Source organism: Trachypithecus francoisi, unplaced genomic scaffold (genome assembly GCF_009764315.1).
Source record: "Trachypithecus francoisi isolate TF-2019V2 unplaced genomic scaffold, Tfra_2.0 Lachesis_group13, whole genome shotgun sequence".
Lineage (NCBI taxonomy): Eukaryota > Metazoa > Chordata > Mammalia > Primates > Cercopithecidae > Trachypithecus > Trachypithecus francoisi.
The window spans coordinates 1554308-1581330 of record NW_022681458.1 but is presented as its reverse complement, the minus strand read 5'-3'; the positions used below and the strand labels follow the sequence as shown (position 1 = coordinate 1581330).

The 27023-nt window shown below is 63.7% G+C and overlaps 1 protein-coding gene and 1 long non-coding RNA gene across 2 annotated transcripts in view; one reads left to right on the top strand and one right to left on the bottom strand.

Annotated features, from left to right (window-relative positions):
• Window positions 1-1237: 1237 nt before the first annotated feature.
• GPC1 (glypican 1) overlaps window positions 1238-27023 on the top strand; it is a 32804-nt gene continuing 7018 nt past the window's right edge. The window contains exons 1-2 of the mRNA XM_033229639.1: window positions 1238-1982; window positions 24964-25122. Coding sequence (XP_033085530.1) covers window positions 1817-1982; window positions 24964-25122 — 325 coding nt within the window. The 5' untranslated portion in view covers window positions 1238-1816. The remainder of the gene's footprint in view (window positions 1983-24963; window positions 25123-27023) is intronic.
• Window positions 15442-23201, bottom strand: LOC117094302. The gene is made up of 3 exons (XR_004441484.1): window positions 22453-23201; window positions 16669-16979; window positions 15442-15980 (listed from the first exon to the last, which is right to left on the bottom strand). It is a non-coding gene; the product is annotated as an uncharacterized LOC117094302 (long non-coding RNA).

Below are 27023 nucleotides of genomic sequence, written 5' to 3'. Positions count from 1 at the left end.
CAGCCACTCCAGGCTGACAAGAAGGAGCAAGCCCTGAGCATGCACTGCACAGGGGTCTGTGAGTCACCAAATGTGACGCAGCAGAGGGTATGTGGGGGAAGGCAGGGAAACGTACACTTGGCTTGGGTCCCCAAAGCCTCCCTCTCCAGCAATGACTCAGTGTCTCTGGGTGAAGGAGCAGCGTCCTCTGGGGGGCAGGGCAGGAAACCCCAAGCACCCAGGGGGAGGGGACCCACCTTCCTGCTCCAGCCCTACACAGTGGCTGAGAGCCCCCGGCACGAGGGCAGGGAATGTTGGCACCACCCCCACCACGGGCCCTGCTGCAGCTTCCAGGTGATGCCACAGGCCCTGAAATCAGGACACCCTTGCTGTACATGAGGGTCATCTTGAGGTACTCTGCCAAGGCTGCCGACCTCTAAGTCTGCCCCCAATTCTGCAGGTCAGGCATCTGGCTTCACTGCCAGGCCTTACCATGGGGAGAACAGGGGGCCGGGGTGGGGGGCCTGGGAGCCAAGGAAGGAGCAATGTCCTCCAGACACCAACACCGCAGTCCTTGCCCCCTCCCCACAGACCCCATCCAGGCCAGCTCCCCATGTGCAGCTAAAGCCACGCGCCCTCCTACCATACAAGGTGCAGGCAGCCCTCCCGCCTTCTTCAAAGAGGCAGCTGCTCTGGGTCACTCCACTCTCCTCCCTCAGTGACCTAACTTGTCGCCGGGTTCCGACCCTATCCCTTCTCCAGAGGTCACCGGGCCCCACCCAGCAGCCCAAACCAGTAGACCGGCCCTGCCTCATCACTTTGGTTTCTCCAGCATCCAAAGAACGTGGAGGGTCACCCTCCAAGGTCCAACAATTAAGCCATCTGTTGCCGCTCCCTGGGATTGGGAGAGGTGAGGTCGAGTTTCTTGGCCAGTTTCCTGCGTGCAGCACCCACACCACAAAAGCCCCAGGTGTGAGCCGGAGCCCAGCGCGAGATGGCTGGAAGGGGGCGGGGAGGGGGCCGCTGCGGGGTGCAGGCGGGGTGCAGGGCGGCGGCCCGAGGCGCGGCCGGCGGGCGGAGGGCACGGAGGCGCCGGGAGAGCGTTTGCGGGGCGCGCTGCCAGGGTGCAGGAAGCCGGAGCGCGCGGGAGGGAGCGGGGAGCGGGATGCCGATTTCGGCTGGGGGCGGGGAAGCCCCTGATTGGGGCGCGGGAGGCGTGATGTCACGTCCGGCGGGGGAAGCCCTGCCTCGCGCACCCTCCGCCCCCGTCCCCGCCCCCACAGGTGGTGCCACCGCCCTGGGCGCTGGGCGTGGGGGGCCGCCCTCAGGGACCCCGGCCGCGGCCCCGCACTCCCCGGCTCCGCCGCCTCCCGCCGGGGATCGATACAGTCGCGCGGCCGGGGGCGCCCTCTGGGTCCCCGAAAGCCAGAGGACCGCCCAGTGCGCCCCGGCCGGCGCCCCCGCGCCGCGCCCCGCCCCGCCCGGTGCTCCCAGTCCCTCCCCCACCCCTGCGCTCCCGCCCTGCCCCGCCCCTCTCCTCTCCCGCGGCCGCCGAGGGGCCGGGCCGGCGGCGGGGGAGGCGCCGAGCCGGGACTGCGCTCGCCCGCTGCGCTCTGGGCTGCCCGAGCGAGCGTTCGGACCTCGCACCCCGCGCGCCCGGCGCTGCCGCCGCCGCCGGCTTTTGTTGTCTCCGCCTCCTCGGCCGCCGCCGCCTCTGGACCGCGAGCCGCGCGCGCCGGGACCTTGGCTCTGCCCTTCGCGGGCGGGAGCTGCGCAGGACCCGGCCAGGATCCGAGAGAGGCGCGGGCGGGTGGCCGGGGGCGCCGCCGGCCCCGCCATGGAGCTCCGGGCCCGAGGCTGGTGGCTGCTGTGCGCGGCCGCAGCGCTGGTCGCCTGCGCCCGCGGGGACCCGGCCAGTAAGAGCCGGAGCTGCGGCGAGGTCCGCCAGATCTACGGAGCCAAGGGCTTCAGCCTGAGCGACGTGCCCCAGGCGGAGATTTCGGGTGAGTGAGGGCGCGGCGCCGGAGACCCCGGCCTGGCCGGGCTTGGGGCTCCAGACCCTGGTCTTCCCGACGCGGCTACTCGTCCCCGGCGCGGGATCCTGCCGTCTGCGCCCAGCCGCCCGGGCCCCGAGTGGCCCCCGGCGCTGCGGCTCCTCTGCAACCCTCGCCTCCAAGCCCCGCGCCGTACTCCCTCGCCGGGGGCTCCTCCGGTCCGCTCGGTCGTCCTCCACCCCTCCCCGACCCCCCCGCACGCCGGAGCTGATCTCGCTGGGCTGCGGGCTCGGGGCGCTCCTCCCGGGCCACGGCTGGAGCTGGGCGTCTTCTGCCCGCCGCTCGGCCCAGCGCGCCTGCAGGCCGGGAGTCCCAGTCCCGGGGCTGACTGTCGGGGCGCTGCGGGGCTCGGCGTGGCCGGGCTGTCGGGGCGCCGCGGACGGTGGCCGCAGACCCCCTCATCTCCGTACAGACCTCTCTGGGAGGCGTCTTCGGTCCTGCCCGGGGATTCTCGTAGGGTCTCCAGCCAAGGCAGCCTAGGTGGATTTTACAAGCGGACCCCCTCGGGGGATAGTGCGGAGGGATGGGGAGGGAGCTGGGCGCTTCTCCGCGGGTGGAACGCCGCCGCCTCGCAGAGATTCCTGTCGAAGAACTTGTGCGCGCCGGCCCCCGCCTGGCACTTGGGCGGCCTCGCTCCGTGAGTCCAGCTGCAGGTGGTCGGCGCGTTGGATCCCGCCCAGGGGCCGTGTCATTTCTTTGTAAGAACAGCGGCCTTCTTGGCGCCCCCTAAGCCCTGCAGCCGCCTTCGGCTCTGCTTCTTCCCTCCCTGTGGTCCCGGAGGAGCTTTGGGGACAGAAGTGTACGGGTGGGGGGAGCGGTGGGCTCCGTATTCTCAGGACTTTTGGAACCGAAGCTTCACCTTCCCACGTGTGGGGACCACCCTCCGTCTGTACCCCGTGCCAGGGACTCAGTGGGCAAGAACAGAACAGACCAGGTTTCTGCTCTGGGGGGCTCCTCTGAAACCAGGGGAGTCGGAGTGCGGGTGGAGGGCCACTCAGATGGGGACTCAGCGCAGGAATGTCCACGGTCCTGGGGATTCTGAGCAAGAAGGATCCGTGCGTCTGGGTGAGGGGGTTCTGTGACCATGCCTCGCTGCGGGGGGCGGGGTGGGAAGCGGTGGGAGGAGGCAGCTGGGCTCTGGATCCCTCAGGAGGAACAGAACCCACAGACAGCCCCTTGCCCTTGGTGGATCTCCCAATGCCTCCAGCCTGAGGTTCTTGTAAGGACCCCCGACTGCTCCCCCCAGGAGGAACAGAACCCACAGACAGTCTCTTGGCGGATCTCCCGATGCCCTCCCCACCAGCCTGAGGGTCTTGCAAGGACCCCTCCAAAGTCCCCAGGGTAGACCTTCCTGTGCCTCTGCAGAGGCAGCCCTGTCTTTTCCAGGCTGCCTCCCGCACCCCACTGGGCTCTGTCTATCCCAGGTAGGGGGCACACCTGGATGCCAGGCAGCACAAGGCCCTGGGCACGGTTAGGTTCGTTCTCTGCCCCTCTACTCATACACAAAGAGGCATCCCTGACCTTCCTGGTGAATCCCTCCCCAGGCACCAGGGTAGCAGAGTGGCTGAATGGCTGGCCCTCCCAGCCCAGAGTCTTGAACGCTGCTCCTTTGGAAGCTATTAGCCCCCAGCCCTTTTTAGTACCTTTATGTTCTCTGGGCATTTGCGCCCTTAGGAGCCAACCTAACCTTGTTGGCATTCACAGGCCACTGTTCGCAGTTAGAGAGACAGAGTGGCAGAGTTTGGCCATCTCCCAGGGGTGAGAAGAGAGGGCAGGACAAGATGGAGAAGTTTACGTGGGGCTGGGCCAGAGAACATGGGTCTTGCTGCCCTTGGGTTGGGGAGTGCAGTGGGTTAGAGACCCAGGACAGGCAGATTGTGTTGGTTTCTCTGTGTCTGATGGGGCAGGGGATGCTGTCCACCCCACGTGGGGAGTATGAACGCCCTGCAGCTGTCTAACCACGATGCCAGCCATGGGCCAGTGCCTGCCTCCAGGGCTCGGGGTGCCACCCTCCTCCAGGCCTGCAAGGCCAGGACTGCAACTGGGCAGGGTTACTGCCTCTCTAGCCGGTGCTTCTCCGACAGGAGCCTCTCTCCCTGGACCCCCTATGGCTGCAGAAGTGGGGAGTAAACTTCGGAGCCCAGGGTACAGAAGACAGTGTGGGAGCCACGTGGGCTGAAGGGAACAGGGTGACCCCCTCGGGCCGCAGCAATCCTGGGGTAGCCAAATCCAGTGTCCCCTCCTGCTTTGTTGGCTGGGCCTGAGCTCCGCGGGACGGGCGCCCTCTGGTGGCCCCTGGGCGGCAGATCCTTTGTGGCCTCGTGGGCACCATCCTCTGTCCTGCATCCAGACTTCTCCGGGGAACCTCCTCAGAGGGGATGGGAGCCCCCTGGGGTTGGACACCTCGCTGGCCCAGAGCAGGTGGGGTAGAGATCTGATACTTCCTCATGGGAAGGAGAGCAGGTGGGGTAGAGATCTGACACTTCCTCATGGGAAGGAGAGCAGGTGGGGTAGAGATCTGACACTTCCTCATGGGAAGGAGAGCAGGTGGGGTAGAGATCTGACACTTCCTCATGGGAAGGAGAGCAGGTGGGGTAGAGATCTGACACTTCCTCATGGGAAGGAGAGCAGGTGGGGTAGAGATCTGACACTTCCTCATGGGAAGGAGAGCAGGTGGGGTAGAGATCTGACACTTCCTCATGGGAAGGAGAGCAGGTGGGGTAGAGATCTGACACTTCCTCATGGAAGGAGAGCAGGTGGGGTAGAGATCTGACACTTCCTCATGGGAAGGAGAGCAGGTGGGGTAGAGATCTGACACTTCCTCATGGGAAGGAGAGCAGGTGGGGTAGAGATCTGACACTTCCTCATGGGAAGGAGAGCAGGTGGGGTAGAGATCTGACACTTCCTCATGGGAAGGAGAGCAGGTGGTCCTGGATGTGTGGCTGGCCTTCTCAGCCTCTGCCCCAGGGACCAGAAATGGTGGTGGGCGACAGGAGACTTTGTTCATGAAAGAGGGCAACGTCAGGACATGTTGGGCTCCCTTTTGAGTCTTTTGTCTTCTGGATAGCCAGGCCAGGCTGCAGTGACAGCAGTGGTCGTCCCATCTTATGGGCAAGGAAGCAGGCCTGGGTGCCACCAGCTGGACCATGGCACTGTGGCGGGGCACCCAGCCACCCTCCCTTTATGCCAGGGCATGGCACAGAAGGCAAGGGCGGAGCCGAGTGGCACCCCGGGCACCCCTGCACTGGCAGGAGCCCTCATGCTGAATCACTGCCCACGTGCCAGCAGGCCTCCTGCTTTTGCCTGCAAGGTTGTATCTGGGCATAGGTGTTCCCAGAGCACCTTCCTGGTCCCCTGACGTCTGATGTGATGTGTTGTGTGTCTGTCTGCTCCTTTGCTGGGGTCCCAGTACCCCACCTTGGCACCTGAGCTCCCTGGTTGCTGGGACCACCGCTGTCTGTTTCCCTGTTGTAGCCACAGACCTGACTGACTCCCGGCCCAGGGTGGCTTCTCAGAGGACACCCCCAGGCCTTCCTGGCTTTATATCTGGCTGTGCTGGGTGGGGAGTGACACATGGAAGGTAGAGGAGGGTCTCCACAGAGTAGACACCCCTGTTTTCAGGGTCTCCCAGCCTGAGGCAGAGGAGGAGGGGCCCTAAGGTCCAGTTTTGGGGGCAGAAGTTAGAGCGGGGTATGGGACTGTCTGTATCACAGGAACTGCCTGGCCACCCCTGTGCCCTTGGGTGGCAACCCGCCTACCAGCCGGAGTGGGTACGAGCGTGCCCTGGAGCCTGTACCAAGCACCCACTCCGTTGGGCCCCTCCGAAGGAATCTTCTCTGTGCTTTTGACCGCCTGGGTGGTTGGCACACAGACTCTGGGGGACCGTCCTCAGAGGGCCTGGGCCTCTCCTTCCCACATGCCTGAAAGGGTGTTCCTGGCTGGGCCCAGGAGAGCCCACCAGCATCTGCCTCTCAGTCCTGCTCAGCGGGCCTCTCGGAGGCTGCCTGGCACACAGCCCCTCACCAGACCAGATGGCTCCCTGTGCCCTGTCCTGTACAGGTGGCTCAGCGTGGTTCCCAGGTGGTCCTCAGCCTTTGCTGTGCCACTGCTCATCCTTCCATGAGAGCAGCTGGGATTTCATCATCCCCAGCGTAAGGACTGAGCCGATCTCAGTGGAGCCCTGATCCGACAGGGCCACCTGCGTGATGCAGTGACCTGGGTCCCTGCTCGACTGCCAAGCCTCCCAGGCCAGGCAGGCCACCACGCTCCTCAGGCACAGATGCCCCCACCCCCATCCCATCCACAGCCTCCCTGGGCCTCTTCACAGGAGAAAAAGGGAATAATCATGACCTCCCGTGAAGGGGGCCAGGAGGGAGAAGGTGCTGGGATGCTGTGCACCTCGTGGGCAGCCTCGGGACGTGTCCTCCCCTTTCCCCGGACACCTTCTGCAAAGACCTACACACACCCATCTCAGTTAATGGCATCCGGTACCCCAAGAGCACTCGTGAACCCTGCTTGTGAAGCGTTTCCCATTACTGTCTGGTTAACACATCAGACGGTTCGGGTCTTTGTAGACCCGTTTTGCAAATGAGTAAACCGAGGCCTGGTGAAGCCCTCCTCTTAGGGTCAGATCTGGCTACAGCATTGACCACTGTCCAGTAAAGCCAGGCCAGGCTGCCTGTCCCAGGCTCTGCACTTTCTGGAAGGCTCGTGCATTCCCCAGCCAGCTCTCCTGCGCCTGGGCTCCATCTCTTAGGCGCATTTGGAACATTTAACCGGGACTCCTCCAGGCCTCCCTGCCTCCAGTCTTGCCCAGCTCCTCCTGGCCATGCTGCCCAGAGAGTTGGCCTTCCACACAACTGGGCCTCACTCTCCGGCCTGGCTCCACTGCCTGTCCGGGGAGGGCTGCCACTCCAGCCCGCTAGGAGGGCTGTTCCTAGTGGGTAAAGCCCTACATGTCCCCAACAGGGCAGACCAGCCACGCACACTAGGCCAAGTGCCCCAGGATTCGTGGACAGGCATCCTATTCAGGTGCCCACAGGTGCCAAGCCAGGGAGACAAGGCAGGCCCAACAGACAAGGTACAAGTCTGTTGGGGCTTGTACCTTCACACCAGTGATCACTAGGAACAGTGCGAGCCCATGGCTAACACGCCTTCCCAGGTGCCGAGGACGCCTCCCTGCAGCAGGACTGGGGGCATACCTACCTGGTGGCCGAACCGCAGGACTGGCATCAGATCCCAGAGGAGAGTTTAGTGGGTATCTGAACATGCCCATGTCTGTTCTATGGCATCCATGTGCGTGGCCCAGGTGTCAGCCGTGGGCTGGCACTAGACGGGAGACGAGCCACAGGAGAGGCTCACTCGAAGCCACACGGGTCAGGTCTGGCCTGGGGCCCCACATGTACCATGCCTGGGCCGGTGAGAGGCTGGACACCTTTTCTTAAGCCAGACTGTTCTCCCAGGGCCTGACTCGGTTATTTCAGATCAAGACTGGATCCCTGGTGGAGGCTGGGTGTGGGCACTGCTATATGCAGGGCCTCTGTCCAACCCTGGCCCTGTCCAGTGTCCACGTGCCCAGAGCCCTGAGCCAACCTGGATCTTGCCAGTCACCAGCACAGCCCTGTGGGGCCCGGGATCTTGGCCACCTTACGTGGGGCTCCAGACAGGAGCCGCCTACCCGGAGCCTGGGCTTCTCGCTGTCGTGCCTGTGGCGGCTTTCCTTTGTCTGGGAACAGGCCTGGGCAGGTGCCCTGAGCCGCTTGAAGTCTCCTGATGGGGTGGGGGGTGCAGTGCAGGGTGTTGAGGCATGGGCCAGGGAAACGGGCGGTTCTCCCTCCACTTCCAGGCCCCACACCCAGGCGGGAGCACGCAGCAGTCAGGTGTGGGGTGAGGGCAATGCTGGGGAGCAGGGCCCAGAGCTGCAGCCTCCTTGGCTGCTCTTGGCCCTGTGTGGGTGGCAGGGAAGTACAGGTGTGAGGGGCACACCCCACTGCCCCAGGCTCAGTAGCAGTCTGGAATCTGGGGTGGGTTTAGGAGCCCCTGAGGGCCAGGCCAGCCTCACACCATCCCCTCCTCTGCCTGTGGCCTCAGCTCCATCTCCCACCAGCTCCTGCTGACCCACCTTCCTGGCACATCTATCCCCTCCCTCCATGGCGTTCTCCCCGTGCCCACCCACAGCTCCTCCTCCAGCCTTTCCCCACAGCTTGACTTCCTGGGCATCCCCCAACATGTATACTGCCTGTTGCTGGGGCCACCATCTGGGCAGGCCTGAGCTCCACACAGGGTGGCGAAGGCCCTGAGTCCCTCCCGGTGCCAGGCAGGGATGGGTGCTGGGGTTAGGAGCACAGGTGTTTCCAGGGCCACCAGAACAGTGCCATGGCTGAGCAGCTGCAGCTGCAGACATGTGTCATCTGTGGTTCTAGAGGCTGGAAGCCTGAGATCAAGGTGTCTGTCCACCAGGCAGGCCCCTTCTGAGGCGTGAGGAAGAGTCTGTTCAGCCGCTGCCAGCTTCCAGGTGTTCCTTGGCTGGTAAATCCCACCTTGTTCTTCACAGGCCACTCCCCTCGTGTGCGCTTCTGTCTCTGAATTCCCCCTCTTCACAAGAACACGGCTGTAATTGGGTCAGGGCCCACCAGTACCATCTCTTAACCAGAGGTGTCATGCAGACTCCACACCCGAAGTCACATCCTGAGGAATCGGGGTTAGGCCTGGGCCGTGTGGGTTTTGGGGGCACAGTTTAGCCTGTCGTGGGGAGCTAGCCCAGCCTGGCACACCTACGTCTTCCCGTCAGGTGGCAAAGACCCCGAGGCTCTGGGTGCTTCGTGATTGTGGCCTCCGGAGCACGGGGCTGTGTCTCTGTAATGGGCTTAAAGCTCAGCACAGATGTGCCTGAGACCCTGGTGACAGTGTGAGGGAATCACCACGCCCCAGCCTGCCGCTCACCCCCGCCCACCCGAGGCGCTCTCAGGGCACAGCCTGGTCCCCACAAGCCCGGGAGGCCTCAGCTTCAGACCCTGCGCGGCTCCTGGCTCCTCGGCCAGCCCCTCCTGCCGGGGGCCTCCGCTTCTCCCTCAGGTCCGGGTGGCAGGGCCAGGCCACTCAGGTGATGTTCCAGGTCTAGTGGCACAGCAGTGGCTGAGGATGCCGCCGCCTGTGCCGTCACAGGACCTGGGTGGGGGCAGTGGCCAGGCTGGCCTGAAAACCTTCTCCAGGTTGGGTTGGGGAGTCATGGCTCAGTGGTGTGAGTGTGCCTTGGACAGGCCCCAGGGTCCCACTTGTCAGGGGCAGAGCCCTTCAGATGGACTTGGGGCGGGGAGGCAGTGGGACTGCAGGGTGAGGGCGCCAGCGAGGGTTTGGAGATGCAGAGGTGAGGGAGGCCCGGGTACCAGGAGGCTGCACCACTGCTGTCTCCTGAGGTGGTGGCTGGCCGAGGAGGCCCACTGCTCTCTTGTGCTAAGTGCCCCTTGGGTCCTGGAGGCTTGGCAGGGTGACAGGGCAGCCCCCAGGGGCTCCATCCAACCTGCTCCTTCAGGAGGAGACCTCCCAGGGCTCTGTTGGGGAGGAGGGCCAGCCACAGAGCCACTGTAGATCATCCCTGAGGCCAGGGGACTTGGCAGCAGAAACCCTGAGCCCAGCATGGGGCAGTGGGAGGTGAGGCCCAGCGGCAGCTGTGAACGAGGCCGCCCGGTGGGCTCTTAGGGGTCTTTGATGGGACGCAGCTGGTGGACAGGGAGAGGAGGGGACTGGGGCTGGAGCAGGGCAGTGAGGAGGACCCTGGGGTCCCTCCTTCCCCAGGCCCTCCCTCCCCTGGTCCGCGCCCACCTTTGAGATGCCCCAGGAGTTCCCAGAGTTGGCAGCACCAGGGGCTGTCTACTGGGTGGGCTGAGCACCACTTAGTTTGCAATTTGGAAAGCTGAGTCCCAGAGAGGGGTCCCCAGGGCTCAGAGCTGAGAGGCCTGGCCGCCCCGGGCCAGGCCCCACACTTGCTTGCCGAGTGACTCACTCCTGTTCAGGGCCTGGCTAGCAGGGGTGAGGCTGGGTCAGAGGATGGGGAGCTGGGCCAAGGCCACAGACCACCCCACAGGCGCAGGCACCCAGAGACCTGAGGGGCACTGGGAGCCCATGGGAGGGGAGACTGTGAACACGGCTCGGCTTCTTTGCAGCCCCGTGCTGGGGCCATGTGAGGACACACGCCGCAGGAGGGCCCGGCCAGCCTCAGCCCAGCCCAGTCACCACGCCCGGCAGGTCTCCTGAGGTCAGAGCCGGCCCCGCAGTGGGCACCACATGCCCGCCTGCTGTCCTGGCTCCTGAGGGACAAGGGTGAGCTGGGCGGGCCAGGAAGCACAACGTTGCTAGGCTTCTGCTCCTGCCCCATAGAAGTTCAGGTTCTACTGAGAAACTTGGCTGGGGCTTCCAGGGACTCCTAAATCCAGCCGCCCAGGACCCTGTAGCGCTGTCCGCTGGTCCTGAGCCCTGTCCTCGCCTGCTGGTCCGTCCTGGGGTGATGGATCTGGCTGCAGTGACCCCGATGCCCTGAGGCCCAGAACAGCGCGTCTCCCTCCTGGGAACAGCCAAGCCTTGGACAAGCCCACACAGCAACGACCGGACCCTGAGCCCCCCTGGCAGGGGTGTTTCCTGGGTGCACCATCAGCAGTGGGACCTGTAGGGAAGTCTGTGGCCTGTGCACACCTTCAGACGATTTCCCCAAACACCGAGGACAGCTGTCCAGTGCATCACAGAGCTGTGGCCCATGGGTGATGGTCTCAGCCTGTCCCTGCATCTGGTACAGCCTCAGTGCCAGGGCCACTTGTGGACCCCACAGGCCACCCCTGTATCTGGCACATCCTTGGTGACTGGGGCTCCCTGTGGCCGTTCTGATCCTGTCCTTGTGGTAACCCATTTGTGATGTCCAAGTGTCTCCTCAAGAACCAGGGCCAGGAGGCCCATCCTTGGCTCTGGAGACTGCAGGAAGCATATCCCACCCACCTGTGACCATCTGCCAGGCCCTGGGGACAAAGCTGATGCCACCTGCCACCAGGGTTGGCTCAGGCGTTTCCATGCATCTCCAGTTGTCATGGAGCTTGGGACACACTGGACCCAAGGAGGTATTTTAAAAGGACAAGTCTTTGTGTAATCCAGCCCCATTGTCCCTGAACACAATGCCCCCTCCCCGAGCCTGGGGGAGCTGCACACAGGACACTCCTCGGCATCTTCAGTCTCCCTTCTGTGGCCTCACACCTGGGATATTAGGTGTTAGAACAGGTGCCACCCTGTTCTGTGTGCGTAGCCTCAGCCTGGGGGCAATTTGGGGTGAAGGGTGGCTGCAGGTCAGACACATACCTGGGAAGGTCCCCGGGATATGGTGGCTTCCAACCAGGAGCAGTTGCTCTGGGCACTTGTGACATCCCAGTGATTTAGGAGTAGGGGTGCTCTGGTCTTTAGTGGGTGGGGCCAGGGATCCCAGTAATCCTGTGAGATGGAGGTGCCCTTCCACAAATGCCAGTAGCACCCCCAAGAGAAATACTTGAACCAAAGCTGTAGGCAGGACCACGCCAGGGGAAGAGGGAGCTCAGAGGAGGCGGCACCACTCAGCGCCAGGTGCTAGGATGGGAGGATGGGCAGACTGTGGTGGCCAAACACCAGCATGCAGGAGGGTGGTTCTAGATGCACCCACCCTCCTGTGGGTGCACGGATGAGGTTCTAGGATGTAATTCAGGGGGTTCATGAACTTGGCTGAGAAAGAGATTACATCTCCATCATTGCTAACCTCTAACCAGAATTTAGCATTTCTCTTTACTCGGAACGATGGTGTTCCAAGACCTGGGGCTTTGTCACAGTAGACATCACCGCTGTTCATGCCCCTTCACATCCGTAGCAGGCAGCTTGGAAACTGCGTCCCCTCGAGTGAGTTTGAATCCTAGTTAGTATTAGATCCGTCATGGCTCCTTTAAAACTGCCTCCTGGGGAAGCACGTGCGTGGCCACACACAGTTTGTCGTATCATATTCTGGTGACTGTGTGTGGTGAACTCTTCCTCCATAGTCATCTGTGTAGTTGTACGCTTCAGAAACAAGCCTCATCCTGAGAAAGCGTCTGCAGGCTTCACCAGTGGGTGAGGGGGCCCACAGCACAGAGAAAGTCAGGCTGACCTGAGCAGCAAGTTGCCCCCATAGCAGAGAAGGAAAGGCTTGGGGCCCAGTATGTCTGTGCCCAGGAGGGCCTGCCGTGGCCAAGGGTCTGGAACGGGGGAACGTGGTGAGGGGTCCCCAGGCAGCTTGGGCGGAGTAAGGAGCAGGGCCCTCTGCCTGCCATTTGAGTGAGGGAGACACATCCCAGGTCTTCTGCATCATTGGTGGAGGCTCCTTGAGCTCCTACTGAGTGCTGGGTGCTGTTCTTGGTGCTGAAACGCAGCCGCAGACAGAGCACTTGCTCTCTGGATGCAGTTAACGCAGAGACAGGGCATATGTGAGAGGGTCCACACAAGCTGTGCCTGTGCTTGGCCACCATGAGTATGTAGCTTGTGTGAGTTACAAGTAAAGGGGTGTGACATGCAGGAATCTAGGCATCTGCACGTGAAGTTTGCAACCACTCACCCATTTGAGTCATGTGAACACTGAGGGCCGAACCCTAAAGACCCCTCCCTGGCTGGGGACTGGCCCAGGGCTCCCAAATGCATTTTGGCCCCTCTCTTGCCATGGCCATCTCTTGCCCTGTCCTCGGCCTCCCATGCTGCCTTATAGGACCCTCAACTGGGGCTAGGCACCCGGGGCTCCTCCCCAACCCAAGGAGCCTGGACCATCCGGGGCCTGGAGCACTGCTCATTGAGAGGACCAGAGAGGAGACTTGGGGAACAGACCGGAAGGACTGGGTTCTCCTGGCCCACGTCATTTGGCCCGCAGAGGAGGGAGAGGGGGCCAGGGTGAGCAGCCCCTGGGCAGTGTGGAGAGACCTGCCTGAGGGGAGCAGTGGAGCCACACAGCTGGGCTCAGAATCCGGGGTGGACCGAGCCCAAGCAGGGGTGTCCACCCATAGCCATGTTGGGAGCCCGGCCTGGCATGGCTGAACCCCTGCCATCTGGCACCCAGGGATGCCCAGAAGGGGTAGGCTTTACCCCATTTCTGAGTAGCAGAGGCAGTGAATGGGCCAGGCGGAGATGGGGCTGGGGGCTTGGTGGGCAGGGTCTGAGGGCATTAAGGCTGGACTCCACAGCCAGGAGGGGCATGACCTTAGGTCTGAGTCAAAAGTGAGGTGTCGTAAATGACCCCCATGTTCATTCCTCCCTCAAGCAGAGATCTCTTGAGTTATGCCCCGACACAGAGGTTGTTCTAGGCACTGGGACACAGCAAAGTCCCTGTACTCTCTCTGGGACCTCTGTGTGGCTGGGGCGACATCAGCTGTCATTTCAGAAGGTCAGGAAGGCTCAACGCCATGAGGAGGGTGTGGCAGGGCCACTCTGAGGCCGGTGCAGAGCTGGCAGGTGGAGGGGGAGGGCGCGTGGGTGTGCACACACTGCCTGCTCCCCTGTCCACGTGGACCTCGGGGTTCCCAGGGAGGCGGCCTGCCGGGCCTCTGGGGAAGGCGGCACCCTTGGCTGAGGGCTGTCTCTCTTGAAGATTGTGGCCGTCCCCGGTGGCCGTCGTCTTGGCAAAGGGGTGGGTCCTGAGGGAAAGCCAAAACCAACCTGCTGGGGGGTCACGGGGGGCTAAGGGCTGGCTCCACACTGCCCGTGCCCCTGGCCCTGCCCCACAGTCACTGTGTGCCCTGGCAGAAGGCTGACCCGCCCTCTGTCCAGACATGACGTGTCATGTCAGAGAGGCCTACTCTTTCTCTAAGTGCCATCTTCCAGAAGGCGGGCTGTGGATGAGGGCACTCTGTGGGGAGGGAGGAAGGCCAGGCTGGGGAACCAGGGGCCAGATCCGCCTGGACAGGAGACCCCATCGTCGTCACTGACGCAGCTGCTTCCTGGGTGTTGCCCTGGGTGCTCACCGCATGCAGTGTCGGCACTCCTATTGGCTGGCGCTGGATGTGAGAAGTTGGAAATGGCAAGAAGAGTTGCTGCCAGGCCATTCTGGGTGGAATGCACAGTGTCCCCAGGCGCAGTGACAGTGGGATGGCCGGAGGCGCTCTCAGGCCCGCCTTGAGGGTGGCAGCTGGTTTTCAGGAAGAGAGTCGAGGGTGGAGACTCCAGGAGGCACCGCAGGCCCTGTGGAAAGGCAGGAAGGGCAGGAGATGCTGGCCCTGGGTCTGGACAGCTGCCCTCACAGGGGCCTCTCCCTTCCCCTACAGGATGGGGCTGGTTCCTTCCCCCAGGCTGTCTGCCTCCTGGATCTCATGTGCCTGCCCCAGGCAGCGTCCCCAACCTCTGCCCAGAGCCATCTCATGGAATCCAAGCATCCCTCTGCCTGCCAGGCAGTATACCCCCCCCTGCCCAGAACCATCTCATGGGATCCCGGCATCCCTCCTCCTGCCAGGCAGTCTAGGTGTAGACGGTCCCTGCCAGGCAGTCTGGGTATAGACAGGGCGGAGTCAAGGCTCCAGGTGCCTGGGGGTAGAACTCTGAGCCTCCGGCTCTCCTCCGGCAGGTGGCTCCGGGAAATAGGTGGGAGTCACGGAGGCGGAGGGCCCACATTCCCACCTGCTGCAGGACCCGCAGGGCCCACAGGAGGTCAGGGCTCACCTTTGGGGAGGCAGTCAGGTAGGCACATGACACGGCCACCTGCTCAGAGTCTCCCTGGGCTGGGAGCCCTGGGCATTCTTGGTGGTGGGCTGTTGACCAGCAGCATGGCCGGCAGGTATCCCTCCCCAGACATGGCCTTGCAGACGCTGGCCCAGCTGCCTGAGGCCCAGCTAGGTTTCAGCAGCACCTGGCCAGCGACGGGACAGTCAGGCCAGCGAGGGTGGCCAGGCCTGCTCCTAGTTTTGCAAGAGTGGCCTGATCTCCATGCCTTGGCTTGGGGTGCCCAGGTGCCAAGCCTGGGCTTCTCATTTGCTCCCCTTCAGTGAGGACAGGGGGGCGCTCAGGCCAGTGGAAACAGATCGCATTAGACAGAGGTCTAGACCTGGGAGGCAGCCACCTAACCTCTGTGGGCCTCAGTCTTCCCCCATCTGTAAGCTGGGGGTGGTCCTGTCTGCCTGTTAATTGAGATAGTGCTGATTTCGGGAGAGACCCATTGCTCTCCAAGGAGGCTGGGGGCAGTTCAGAGTTGAAAACGGCCTTAAACCTTCTGCTGCCAGCCTGGACGGGGTCTGAGACCTGAGTGGGGGAGCCAGGGATACGTGGGTGCGCATGCATGGATGCCCAAAGGTGATGTGGGCTGCTGCAGGTGGGGAGACCTGTGTGATTCAGGCAGGCGCCCGCCACCCCGCACCCACGACGCTGCAAAGGGCTGCCGGATTTAGCAGATGCCCAGTACATGGGAGTTTCAGGCAGACCCTGAATCGTTTTGTAGTGCAGCGTGTCCCAAATATTTTCATTTCAAATAAGGAAATAATGTTTAGAGTAAATATGCCCTATGTATTTAGTGTAAGTACGCCCCAGATATTTGGGGGGGGGGAAGAGTTGTTTGCTTTGTGTGGCAAAATATGCATGACAAAATTTGCCAATTTAACAATTTTTAAGAGTTCAGTTGAGTGGCATTCCGTCCATTCACGCTGTTGTGCAGCCGTCACCCCCATCCAGCTCCAGGACCCTTTTCATCTTGTAAAACCGAAACTCTGTCCCCATTAAACAGCAACTCCCCATTTCCCCTCTCCATCACCCCTGGTGCCTGCCATCCTTTCTGCCTCTATGAATCGACTCCTGTAGGGACCTCACATAAGTGGAATCATGCCGGATCTGTCCTTTCCTGTCGCTTCTTTCACTCAGCGCCGTCATCAAGGCTCCTCCACACCAGAGCGTGTGTCAGAATTTCTTCCTTTTCAGGGATTAACCCTATTCCATTGTGTGCGCCTACAGACAGTTTGTGGAAACAATCTATTTGACTGTGGAGAGACATCGTTTCTACCTTCTGGCTCTGGTGAATAATGCGATGAGCATGGGTGTATGGGGACCTGTTCGTTTCCTGCTTCCAGTTCTTTGGGACCAAATACTTTTATACTGTACTAAAATAACAATTCATTGTTGATTTGCAATTCAGATGTAACTGGCCTCTGTGCTTTATCTGCACTCATCCCCCTAATCGTGGCTGTAGGGCAGGGCCAGGCAGAAGCTCCAGCCCATACACCTGCCATGCCGGGCAGGCAGGCAGAGGTGCCTGGGCGGCCGCCAACTCATCAAAGCCCTAGGGAGACGCCCTCCTGGGACTGCCCAGACCTCTCTGGGCTCAGCAGGGCTTGTCAGCTCCTGCTTCAGCTTTGCCTGCAGCCCAGGAATTCCCCTGGGATCGGAATCAGGGCAGGCTGCAGGGCTGGGGAGGCGGGGGAGGCCAGGGCTGTTCCTCGTGGTGGGCCCTGTGCTGCTACTCCTAGCCTGTGACCTTGCGCAGGTCACTTTAGCTCCCTGTGTGTCGGCTCTGTCAGCGGGACCTACAGCTGCTGTGAAGATGAAATGATGAGGCTTAAACCCCCGCGAGGCCCATAGTGAGCTCTGCATCTCAGCAGGGAGACAGCTAGGCCTCTGGGAACAAGGGAGCCCTCACGGGGTGTGACCTTCCACTCAGGGGCACATCCCCTGGAGCCCTGTGCTTCCTCTGGGGAGGAGGTGCTGGCCTGGGGGCGTGGCTTATGGGCCATGCTGGCCGTGGGTCCTATTCCCTCCAGTGCCAACACTGGGCAGATTCTCCCGGACAAATCCTTTAGATGTCCGCCTTTATTCAGTACCAGGGAACCAGGACCAGCCTGGGTGCCAGGTAGGGGGGCAGGAGCAAGGAAATGGAGGCTTCCCTAGCAGAGGTTCCCTCGGAAGGAGCATGGCTTGTTGGGACTGGAGGCCAGAGGCTGGGGAGGCTTCCTGGGGGCATGTGAGATGGAGGAAAGCAGCAGGTCACAGCTGGGTGGAGTGACTGGGTGGTGGGGGTGGGCGAAGGGAGAGCCATGCCTGGGGCCACCATGACCCAGAGATGGCTTCCTGGGAAGTGGTTGGGTCAGGGTGAGCGGCCGAGCTCCTTTGCTCTCCCCTTCTGTTCCTTCCCCAGTGTTCACGAGCCGTCCCTCGTGGTGGGCTCCCTCCGGAGGCACCCGAGGGTTTGCTGTGGGATCCAGCCCAGCCTCAGCTATATGTATGTCTGCCTGGTTGGCATTCACGATGCAGATGGACGGGCCTGCGTGGCATGTTTGTGGATTGGAATGTGGATGCAGCAGACAGGGAGGGCCAGTCCATCTTCGAGGCTTCCTTGGGTGCCTGTGGCCCCTACAGTGGGTATATGGGAAACTAGACAGGAGAGCTGGGCAGAGCCCCAGGAGGACAACCCCGCCCTCACACAGCCCGCCTGAATTTCCACCCTGCTGGCAGGGGTGGGCATAGAGATGTGGGTGCCCTCTTCAGCTCCACCAAGCCAAGGAGGAGAAAGGCTGAGCCAGGCGTGGGGCACAGCCCCTGGGGAGCACCTAGCCCTGGGTTCCAAGAGAGGGCTTTCTGCCTTAACAGCCAAGACAGCGGGTCCTGGGTGTGGCAGGAGGTTTGTGACACAAGCTCTGAATCCCCTTTCATCTCCAGTGTCTGAGGCCACAGCATGAGCCTCAGACAGCGGAGCAGGCTGGCATGGGGGGAGGTCTGCAGAGGGCCCGTGATCTCTTGGCCAGAGCTGTGACTAGGCCCCCATCTGAGGGGCCCCTGCCATGCCAGGGCAGGCACCGCCCAGACCTGGTGTCTGCTGGCAGAGTGGCCTGCCCAGGGGTTCCCCAAGCAGGATCTGGGCACTTAGAGAGCAGTTTTGTGAGTTGCTTGGTGAAACCCCCATCTCTGGGGTCTCCAGTGTTGTGGCCTGCCTTGGTGGTTTGCCCAGCAACTCTCAGTGTGCCCACTGCAGACTGGCCAAGAGGCCCGAGTGCTGCCAGAGGGGAACTGGTGTGCGTGGGTGGTTTTGTCTGACTGGGGAGCAGGTCTGGTGGAGGTGGGGAGCTGGGCCGGGCCAGTGGGAGCCACGCAGGACCTGGGCTGCAGGGAGGGGAGAGTGTTGGTGGGAGAGCTGTCCCTTTAGTGTCCAAGGAGGGGTGAGAGCGCACAGCGTAGACCTCCCAGGCTGGGGGCACCTGGATGGGGGACTTGGTAGAAGGATGTGGCCTGTTGGATTTGGTATGTCAGAAGGAAAGGAGGTCAGGATATAGGGGCAGGGGGGTCTGGAGTCAAGGCCCAGGTGCCTTTGGACTGGGGGCTGGGGGGGCCAGGTAGAGGATGTGGAATGACCATGGAGGCTTTGTGTGAGGACAGCAGTGGTCAAGCTGCCACCTTCATCACAGAGAGAAACCCGACACCCCGCCCCCATTACCGTGTGGGGAGGGGCCCTGGCACCCCTGAGCACCAGCCCTGCTGAGACCCAGGCGCCCCTGCACCAAGGCCTTGGCCCGCTTAGCTGCAGTGGGGAAACCAGGAGGCCCCGGCTGCCCGCGAAGAGGAGGAGCAGCACCCGCAGGCTGGAGGGAGGGGCCCGGCCTCGGCGGCGGCCAGGGAGGCGGGCGCGGCGCGGCGGGCAGGAGGCGGCTGCGGCGCCGGGACCTGGCCTGAGGGGCCGGGGCGGCCGCCTGAGGTTTCCAGGGAGACGGGGGCGGCGCTGTGCGCGGCGGGGCGGGGGCTGCGGGAGGACGCTCGTCCCCGCGCCGGGAGCCGCCGCCCTCGGCCGTGCGCGCCAGTGCGGCTGCGGCGCTGCCCGGGGCGGCTGCGGCCGGAGTCTCCCGCGCGCCTGGCGGACGGCAGCCCGCCCGTGTGTCCCGCTGGCTCTCCTCCTGCGAGCCCTTCCGCCCGGCCCCGCTCCGCCGCCTTTCCCCGACCGGGGCACCTGCACCCGGAGCCGCGCGCGCCGCCCGGAGCCGCTGGAGCCGCCGCCGCCGCCGCGAAGGGGGTCCCGCGTCCGCCGCGCTGGAAGCCAGGCCCGAGGACCCCGCCCGCCGCGCCCCCTCTCCCGCGGCGCCACCGCACCCACATCCCCAGGCGCGCCAGCCCCATCTCCACCTGCTCCCCGTCCCCATCGCCTCCGTCCCATCCTCGGCTCCGTCCTGCCCCGCTTGGCCGCCGCAGCCCCATCCCCTTTCCGCCCCTCCCGTCGGGAGTCCGTGGCACTTCCCCGTCCCACCCCGCCCATCGCCCCAGCTTCACCCACCCCTACCCCTCCCGGGCCGCATCCCCGCGTCCCCGCCCCCGCCCTCTGCCCCGCTCCGCATCGCCTGCCGCAGCCCCGGGGCCCCCCTTTCTCCTCCGCCAGGCCCATCCCCCTCCCCGGGCTGTCGCAGCCCTTCGAGCCCCCTCCCCCGCCACCCCGCCCCCGTGCCTGCCGCAGCCACTGCGACAAGCCCCTTCCCCGCCAATCGCGGCGCCCTCCTCCCCTCGCCCGCCTGCCGCAGCCCCCAGCTCCCCGCCCGCCCCCCGCTCCCCGCCGCGCCCACTGCACCAGCGCCCCCTCCTCGCCGCCGCGAGCGCTGCCGCGTGTCCAGACCCCTGCCGCCCGCTCCGGCTCCGCGGTTTGCCGTCCTCGTCCCTGGCCGCGGCGACTGGCGACTGGCATCGGGGCACCCGGGATCCCCAGGACGGCGACCCCGCCGCCGGTGCCGCCGAGCCTTTGTTCCGCCGCTGGGGCCGGTCTCACGCCTGTCGCCCTCGCGGGCAGCCGCGGGTGGCAGAAGCCTTAGCCGGCCTGGGGCGCGGACCCTCCCACCCGGGGCAGAGGTGTCCCTGCGACGCCCCTCGGTTTCGGGTCGCAGTGCGTGGCGGAGGTTCTGCGGCTGCGGAGGGGCTCCTTGGCAACGCTGTCATTTGGGTGAAATGGTGGCAGGGGCTTCGGGCAGGCGGCAGGGGTGTGGGGAGGGGTGGGAAGCACGATGGGGTGAGGCTGGGGGCTGTGGATGCTGTTGACAGTGGCTGGTCCACCTCGCAGGTGGGGCCAAGGCTGCCTCCGGCTCAGATGTCAGGAGCCCAGGTGAACAGCGACTGGTCAGGGGCGCAGGCTTCTTAGGGGATGGGGCAAAAGTGAGGGAAAGATTTCCTGCAGCCTGGGCGGTGGGTGGTCCCCAGGAAACCTCCTGGGATGTTTGTCCAGTGTACCCTCACCACAGGAGGCTGCTGGACATGCCAGGAGGATGCCACAGCCACCGGAGCTGGATGGGGTCCGAGAGCAGATGGGGCAGGAGCTGGGACAGACTTCGAGAAGAGGGTTCAGGCTTGGGGAAAGCCTCCCCAGCCATTGGCCAGCCAGGAAGTCCCGGCTGCAGGGTGCAGAGCTGAGTAGAGGTCAGGAGCCAGGAGGCCTAGGCTCTTCCCTTGTGTGTTGGGAGGCTGCGGTGCTTGGAGCTCTGCACACAGCCCTGCTCCAGCACCGTGGCAGGCAATGCAGGCTGACTATCCACACCAAATTCCAGTACCTTAGGCATTCGAGTCTCTTGACGCTGAGTGTCTAGAACAAGGCTGTAAAGGCGGATAAAGGCGGCTTTACAGCCTGCATCTCCTGTGTGTGCTGTGGAAGCTTCTGGAGGGATGGGCGTGGCGTGGCGCCATCATCTCTCTGCATTCTCCTTGGGAGGGCTCCAGAGCCACTGGTCATGGGCAGCTGCCGGGCTGGGTCTGGACAAATGAGGTCTGGGTCCATCATCAGGGATGGTGGCCATTGTCCAGATGGGAGTCTTGCCTAAAGCTTTGGGGTGATGGTGCTGATGACCAAGGGGAGACTGCTAGGTGGGGACATGTCAGCAGGGGACAGGAATGCGTGACCTAAAAGGTTTTCTAAAGCTAAGGCTGGTGGGGGCTTAGTGAGGAGCAGCAGAGTGGGGTGGTCTGGAGCCGTCAGGATCTGGAGGGGGAAGATGGAACCAGCAGACAGCAGCTGCCTAAGGACCAGGGAGCAAGATCTCTGTGCTTTAACCTGAGGAGCAGGAGCCTGGGAATTGGAGGCTCTGGGTTTGAGGTGGGGGATGAATCTGCCATGAAATGAATAATCCCCTCCCCCCAGAAACATCCTCAGAGCAGCTGGGGAGGGAGGTGTCCCAGTGACTGAGGGAGGGGAGTGCTGTGTAAGGATGGGTCAGCTATAGCAACTTCAGCCCAGCGATCAGGGAAGAGAGGGCCCAGGCCCAGGCCCAGTGGGGAGCAGGCCTGGCGACCTTGACCCGAGCAGCCCCAGGGCCGGAGGGAGGGCTGGGCCGGAGGGGCCCAGATGCCTTTCTGCGTGGGGCGGGGGGCGGGGAGGGGCTGCCGGAACTCACCCCCTAGGTTGGAAAATGCCTCCCTCTGGGTTGGAGGGGGGAAAAGGCCAAGAAGGAGGTATCAGAAGGAAGGTCCAGGAAGGAGAGGGAGAGGGACATGGGGAGGGTCCCCTCCTGGCCTGAGGCCTCTGTATCCCCCAGGTGTTGAGCTGAGAGAAGTGGTGGGGAGGCACCTGGGGGTGGGGAGATTTAAGATGACAACTGGACTTGGGCACATCGCTCGCCATCCAGAGAGACACCAGCTGGCATTCTTCCAGGAGGGGGCTTGCTTTGCTGGCCTGCAGGGGGACTTTGCAGAGCCCGCCTCTGCCATCTCATGTCTAGGACCGAGACCTGCGGGCCCCGGCCTGCACTGGGCTGGAGCTCAGCAGAAGGAAGCCAGTGGGAGGCCTCTTGCCTTTGACTGCCGTGCGTCCAACCTGCAGCGGGCCTCAGGGGGCCGCCTCGGTCCAGCCTGCCCGGGGCTCCCAGGCCGGCGCCCAAGCTCTGGCTCCGTGTCTTCACTCCCGTGTTTGTCCGAGGAGGGAGGGAGGGACGGGGGCTGTGCTGGGGCAGCCGGAACAGCGCAGGTCACCGGGCTGGCTGGGCGAGGTGGCCGGGCAGGGCTAGGGGGGCAGCAGGGGAGGCTGAGGCGGGCGGCTGGTGCACAGCTGTGAGGGGGGTGTGGGGGGTGGCTGGCAGTGCCAAGGAACCCCTCAGAACCTGCAGGTAGGGGGAGCCTCCCATGTCTTATGGGTGTTTTGGGCCTCACCTCTCTGTGTCTCATCAGCCTCTCCTATCTGCGTGGTGGAGGCTGGAGAGTGGGTCTACCAGGGACCTCGTGTGGGAGGGGCACAGGAGCCAGTGAGGGATGCCACCCACCCGTACTCCCTAGGAGTGCTTGAGCCCTAGTCCCGAGTTGGACCAGCCCACTCGTTGCCTGTGGCCCAGCCAGCCTGGCCTGGGTGCCCCGTCACAGCTGAGCCCGTCACAGCTGAGCCCGTCACAGCTGAGCCCAGGGTGTCACCGGGAAGCTATGCTGGCACCTGCCACCCCCTCCCCCAGCCATGTTTCCCTCCCCCTGCCCAGCCCAGCACCATCATGTGTCCGGCTGACCTGTGCTCTCCTGGTCCGGGCAGCCTGGATGGGTGCACAGGGCCCCGTCACAGCCCACACTCTCAGAGAGATGCCTCCTGAGTCTGCTCAGCCTGGCGCAGGCCCCAGGAAAGGACCTAGAAGGACGGTTCCTGCTCTAAATCCTGTCCCCACTGGGGCGGGACTGGGGCGGAATCCCATCAGTGAATAAAGGCTACAGAGTGAAGGATGGTCCCTGGCGGGTGTACCTGTGTCCCAGTCTTCCTGCCTGAGGGCGCCTTCCCACCCATGTGAGGAGTGGGGAAGGGGTACCCCTTCTCTACTAGGCCGCAGGACTCTCAGAGCCAGGCTCTGCCCTCTCCCCAGCTGGCTCCCGCAAGGCCCTCCTGGCCCGAGACTCTCTTAGACCCCCAACTCCCCCTCCAGCAGACAGCCGGGGGTAAGGAGGGGCGGGGAGCACAGGGGCACTTGCCATTCCCGCTCTGTCGCATAGGAACGTAAGTCCAGGCTCTGGGGGCTCCCTGGACCTGCAGCCCCTGCTGAGGGCTCCCTCCCCCTCCAGCCCCAGCTCAAGCCTGAGCCCCCTGCGTCAGTACATTCTAGAACTCCGGCAGGAAAAGAGGGCGAGGAGGGAGGGCTCCAGGATAAGAACCTGACCTCAGAAAGCCAGGGCTGTGTTTGGGGGAGGGCCCATCCTTGTGCCTCGGCCCTCTCTGGCTCTCCCAGGCCCCTCTGATGGCCCGTCTCCTTGCTGTCATGTCAGCAGGCACAGAGGCTACAGGGGCCAAGCGGCAGCCACCCAAGCCCAGATTCGGGTTCTTGTTCTGTGTTCCCTCCTCTTGTCTCAGCCATGTCATCCCTGGGTGTGTGTGCTTAGAGGGTGCGGAAGATTGGCAGACTCAATCTGACCCAGGCATTCGATCTCCGGGTAGTTACCTAACCCTGGGTCCCCAACCCAGATGGCCTCTAGTGGGGAAGGGTTCCCTGGACCCCAGGCCTGAGGGGTGACTCCTCTTGCAGTAAGTGGGTAGGGCACTGGCTGGGCTGCTCCAGGCCCTGCCTGCACTGGGGCTGCAGGTCCCTGCTCCCACCTCCAGGCAGTGCTGCACCCCTTCCCACTGTGCTGCCAGCTCCCCCAGGACAGCCTTGGGCCAGGTGCCTCTGCCCAGGCTGACCCTGCCGTTGGTCCCAGCTCCCTCTCCTGCCTCTCCTCCCTGGCCTGGCCTTCACTTCCCGCTGACCCCCAGGCGGGAGGTAAAAGAATGCAGGACCTGCCACATTCCAGCCCCCATGGCCCAGGGTCCCAGGACGGGTTGAGACAGGCTGGAAGGCCTCAGCCCTGACCCCTGAGGCAGCAGACCTGAGGAAAGTTTCTGGAATTCCTGCTGACAACCCCTCCTTGACCAAGCCAGGCTCCTGCCTCCACCTCTCCCCTGTACCTGACATAGGCCTGCACCAGGAGGGCCTTAGAGGCAAGGAATGAGGCCCAGAAGGAACAGTGGAGTCCTGAGCTCAGGCAGCCAGAGCCACTTGCTCCCTCACTGTATAGCTGGGACAAGAGACTTCATCTCTGTAAGCCCCGGTTTCCTGGTTAATAAAATGGGGATTTCGGCAGCCTTCATCACGGTGTGATGCACACGCTTTTAAATATGCAGTTTTTCCTGACACCACACACATATTCCAGGTGGGCACCGAGGTGTGCGCAGCAGGGCTGAGGGCTGTCTCACAGCCTGTCCCCACTCCCCACAAGGAGGTGCGGCTGTCTGTGATGGCGCTGCCACTGTCACTGCCCAGGACACTGGAGCAGAGCAGCTCAGGGCCGGCTGCAGAGGAGAGGACTCCATGAGGACACCAGGAGGCACGGGGTGCGCCCTGCAGGGCTTGGGGCATGGTCCGATGACCCCTTCATGGGATCTGCCACCGGCACCAGGGCATACCTGTCCCCACACCAGACTTGTGTATGGGGTCCTGCAGGGCCACTGCCTCTGGCCAGCCCACTGTTGGTGGGATCTGCTGTCCTTGCAGTGGGAGTTGGGTGCCTCCCAGGGCTGGTGTGGGAAGAGAGGGGAATTGGACTCCTTCCTCCCTCCCCCCCCATCCTCAGCCATGGGCCCAGGTAAGGGGTGACTGTCGGGCCTGGTAGTCAGGTAGACAGGCCTGGTAGACTGTCGGGCCTCCCGACTTGCACACAGGAACCTGAGGCCAGTTCTTTGCTTGTGGCTGCTGGGACAGCAGGCTGGGGGACAGGACTTGCCCAAGGGGCCCTCTCTCTCGTAGAGGAAGCCCTGCTTTTGTATGATGTACGGGAAGCTATAGGACTCAAGCCAGGCCTTTTCCTCCCTCCAGGCTCCCACCATTTCTGCCTTCACCCAGGGCACCCCCCAGGCTGGCCAACCTCTGAGCTGTGCTTCACCCTGCGTCTGCCATCCTTCTGCCCAGAAGAGCCTGAGGGTGTCCTCCTGGCTGCCGGTGCTGTCCCAGCCCCTCTCCCTCACGCTGGCCTTTCCCCACAGGTGAGCATCTGCGGATCTGCCCCCAAGGCTACACCTGCTGCACCAGCGAGATGGAGGAGAACCTGGCCAACCGCAGCCGTGCTGAGCTGGAGACCGCGCTCCGGGACAGCAGCCGCGTCCTGCAGGCCATGCTCGCCACCCAGCTGCGCAGCTTCGATGGTGAGTGCCTCCCAGGGGTGCTCGGGGCCCGCAGGGTGCTGGTGCATCGGGTTGAGGGGGGTGGCACACTGGGCCTTGCCTGGTGTGTCAATGCGGAGTGTGGGGCATTGGCAGGAGGAGGTAGGGGAGTTAGTGCTTTGGGGCTAGGGCGCTGGGTTGAAGCCCCAGCTGGGATTTGGGGGCTACCCTCAGGCAGGGATCTGCAGAGTTTGACACCCACCTGGGGGTGTGCACAGCCCATTCCCAGTGCACGTTTGGGGACAGAGGGCCTGTCCCATCAGTCCCTCAGAGGCTCCTGTCACCAGCAGATTCTCCCGAGCACCTGCAGAGAGACAGGCCTCGGCCAGATCCTCCCTGCAACTCCTCACGTGCCCCAGGCCGCCACCCCTGGGGACCAGGTGGCCTGGAGCCAGGGAGCTCAGTGCAAGGGCTGAGAATGGGGCTGGGGACAGGGCTGCAGAGTGCAGGGTCTGCCCAGGGGTGGCCGCCACTCAGCCCTTTGTATCGGGGCAGGAGTTTGGGGCCCCAGGGAGTGACCCCTGCAGGCCTGGAGGCCTCGCCAGCTGCTGTGTCAGAGCCACATACTCCTCAGCCCAGTCCGGGCCTCACCTTGTGTCTGGGCAGAGAGCAGCAGGCACCTCCAGGAGGACAGTGTGGGGTCAGGAGGACCCCCATGAAGTGACCTCTGATCACAAACACGAGGACTTGGTGGAGGGAGGCAGCTTGGGCTGAGGTACTGCCCCTGTGTGCCCGCGGAGCTGGGGCGCCAGGACAGTGAGCCTGAGCAAACGAGAGGGAGGGAGCGCTGAGGCCGCACGGCTCCATGTGGCCGTGAGGGACGGCAGCTGCTGCTGGGGCCCTGGGGTGTGTCTCAGCATTCCTGCTTCTCCAGCTCCTGGACACCTGCTTGTGGCCTCCCAGGCTCCCTGGAGAGTCAGTCTGTCCCCAGGAGCCCCCAAGGCCATTTCCACAGGGCTGCGGGACCTCAGCTCTTGGCGTATACCTGGGTCACGGTGGGTCAGAAGCTCCTTCTCTGTGACTTGGACACTGACGCTCAGAGCTCAGCCCTGCCCCTGGTGTGGGGCCCATGGGACGCTCGTGGCCCCTCCGGGACTCTCCTTCCTCCTGTCCGGCTGGACCTAGGGAACGAACCCCTGCACCCGAGTCAGGAGCCTTCCTGAGCCGCTTGGGTCTGTCCCGTGTGTAGGGACCCTGCTCACCTCCTCCACGCTGTCCTGAGCCTCAGTTTCTCCCCAGTGTCTCTGAGCCCTGGCTTCCACCCCGGCGCGCCACCCAGCCCTGGCCCCTCCTCTCTCCTGCTAACACCCTTGCCCATCACACCATCTTCCTGGCCTGGGGACGTCCTGCCCACCTGCCTCCTCCTGGCTCTGCCCTGCTCTGGGGCCCGTCCTGTGTCGGCGCTCTGCCTCCGCCCTCCATCTGCTGCCCTCTGGAAGCCTCCAGCCTTCCTGTTCGACTCTCCTATCTTTGACATGAAAACACAGACACCCTTTGGGGACATCTGTGTTGAAAATGACCCACTGTGTGCCCAAGGCCTACCTGTGCCCCTACCCCAGGGAGTCTTGTTCAACCCCCACCTCCCATGTCCTCCCTTCCCACCCCCGCCCACAGCAGCTGCTGGCCCCTCCCAGCCTCCAGGGCAGCCAAGGGCCCCTCTCTCTTTGTCTGCAGTGCTGGTGGGAGCCAGTGGGAGGCAGTAGGAGGGGAGCCTGACTGGGCCTCTTGTTGCTGTGTTCAGGGATTGGGAGCCCCGTGCCCGCCCCCTCACCAGCCTTCAGGGGTAACTGAATGGGGCCTGGCAGGAGGGAGAGCTGAGGACTGCACCTGGGTTTGGCCCACGGCCCTCTAGGTGTGTCTGGGCTAATGCATGAACTGCAAGC